Source organism: Bison bison, unplaced genomic scaffold (genome assembly GCF_000754665.1).
Source record: "Bison bison bison isolate TAMUID 2011002044 unplaced genomic scaffold, Bison_UMD1.0 scf7180017864516, whole genome shotgun sequence".
In the NCBI taxonomy this organism is placed as follows: domain Eukaryota; kingdom Metazoa; phylum Chordata; class Mammalia; order Artiodactyla; family Bovidae; genus Bison; species Bison bison.
In genome coordinates this window covers 4,492,245-4,494,238 of record NW_011495069.1, presented here as the reverse complement: position 1 = coordinate 4,494,238, position 1,994 = coordinate 4,492,245, and the positions used below count along the sequence as shown (strand labels likewise).

The 1,994-nt window shown below is 53.9% G+C and overlaps 1 protein-coding gene across 1 annotated transcript in view; it reads right to left on the bottom strand.

Moving 5' to 3' along the window:
- Nucleotides 1–1,994, bottom strand: part of LDLRAD2 (low density lipoprotein receptor class A domain containing 2) — an 8,444-nt gene that overhangs the window by 3,253 nt on the left and 3,197 nt on the right. Inside the window, exon 2 of the mRNA XM_010830235.1 lies at nucleotides 1,941–1,991. Coding sequence (XP_010828537.1) covers nucleotides 1,941–1,991 — 51 coding nt within the window. The remainder of the gene's footprint in view (nucleotides 1–1,940; nucleotides 1,992–1,994) is intronic.

Genomic DNA, 1,994 nt, shown 5'->3' with positions numbered 1-1,994 from the left:
AGAAAAGGGGATGACTTGGTGCCCAGGTGCGGCAGACAGGTTGGCTTATGCAGCACCCCATTCTGCGGAAAAAAGCTGGGTCAGGCAGTACTGACCAATACCATGGCTCAGAGCTGAGCATGGGGATCAGAGCATTCCATTCCTGGTTCTGGGAATAGACACATGGCCCATGTGACTAATCAGATTTGACCCTGAGGACTTTTGCTAGAACCTTAAGATCCCTGCAGTTCCCTGGCAGTCCAGTGGGTAGGACTTGGCATTTCCACTGCAGGGGGCTCGGGTTCAGTCCCTGGTCAGGAACTGAGATCCTGCCAGCCACACTATGGCACAGCCAATAGAGAAAAGATCCTCACTCTTTCATTGAGGTGAGAGTTATAAGAGAGACTGTGTTCTTGGAGCTGCAGGGTCACCTTGCTGCCAAGTAGAAAGAGGGAGCTAGAGCTGCCTGAGATGGAAGCCAAACAGATCCAAAGCAAAGGGAGAAAAATAGAGAGAGCCTAGGAGGCGTCACTTGAGCTCTCGGATCCATCTATACCTGAACCAACACCTTAATATCCCAGTTATAGGAGCCCCCCAAATTCTCCTTTGGCCTAAGCCAACTTGAATTGGGTTTCTTACATATGCATATGAAAGTGAATGCTCTCATAAGCACAAGATGTGTAGGTGTCAGAGCGAATATCTATGAGCAGAAACACAAACAGTAATATGATAAAAAGCGGTCCAAAGGAGCCAGAGTTGCAACAGAGCTTCACCACTGCCACCTGCTCTTCAGAGCCCAATCCTGCTAAACACAGAGCAGCTGCGACATGCCTGGCTGGCGCCTCACAGGAGGGCAAGGTCATGGGGGGAAAGGGAGAGAGAGGAAATAAAGAAGGGAGGGAGGGAAGGAGTTGGTTTCCAATTAGCCGGTGAGACCTTCTTGCAAAACAACATTAGGACCCTTGGCGCAGGAGCCAGAAAGGGGACCCCAAGCCCCATCAGTCATGGCCCCAAAGAGACACAGGAGATGGCAGGGCGTGCTCTCTGACCAGCTCAGGTTGAACGGCTGTCGACGGCCTGGCATGTCGAGGTCCAGCTCCTGGTGAACCTGGGTTGGCTCTCAGAGCCCCCCCACTCCCTTGTTCTTGCCTCCAAGTTCTCACGACCCCATATTTAATGCTCCAGTCTGGTTATTTTGGCAGAGAGAGCGATGAAGCTTCTCTGTGGTTTTGGAAATTTCTGGGCTTTGGCAGCTCGTCTGGGGTAGCATCAGTGAGTGTCTCCAGTCCTGGGGAACCTGCCAGGACTAAAGCCTTGACTCAATGTGAGCAGAGGACCAACTCTAGCAGTTACAGCCCCGCTGCTCCGCCTGTGATTGGGGTGGCTGGCAGCACTTTGCCTAACCTCCCTGAGCCTGTTTCCCATCCATCAATAGGAGAGTATGACCCAGCAGAGCTGCTGTGAGAACAGAGATCTAGCTTGCCAAGGGCGGGAGACAATGCTCAATAAGGGATCGCTGTTAATATCACAATCAGTTCCCTTTCCTTGCCTAAGTAGGTTTCCCCCACTTACAGTCACCAAGAGTCCTAACTCTCCGCCCCTCTGCAATCGTCTGAGAAGCAGATTCAGGACAGAGGAGCCGGTGTGTGAACATACGTGGGCGTGAGTTGCCTGGAAGTGTGCAAAGTGGTACTGTGTATGAGGTGTGTTATGTGAACTGTGTGTGCGAAAGTGCCGTATGTAAGCCAGGTGGGTCGTGCGTTGGCAGCCTGTGTGTGCCGGGTGTGTGGAGTCGTGTGTACGAGGTGTATGCTTGCGCCGTGTGTATGAGGGAGTGGATGCTGGACTGTGAGGTGCGGGAAGTCAAGTCCCCGCGGTTGGCTCTCGGTCTGGACCGCGCCACCCACTTCTCTCCTGCAGGCCCAGGCCCCTCCGTGTCCAGGCCGACTGCCCCAACCCACCCAGCCGGAAAGAGGTGACTTCGCCCACGAAGTCCACGCGGGGCTGGCGGCCTC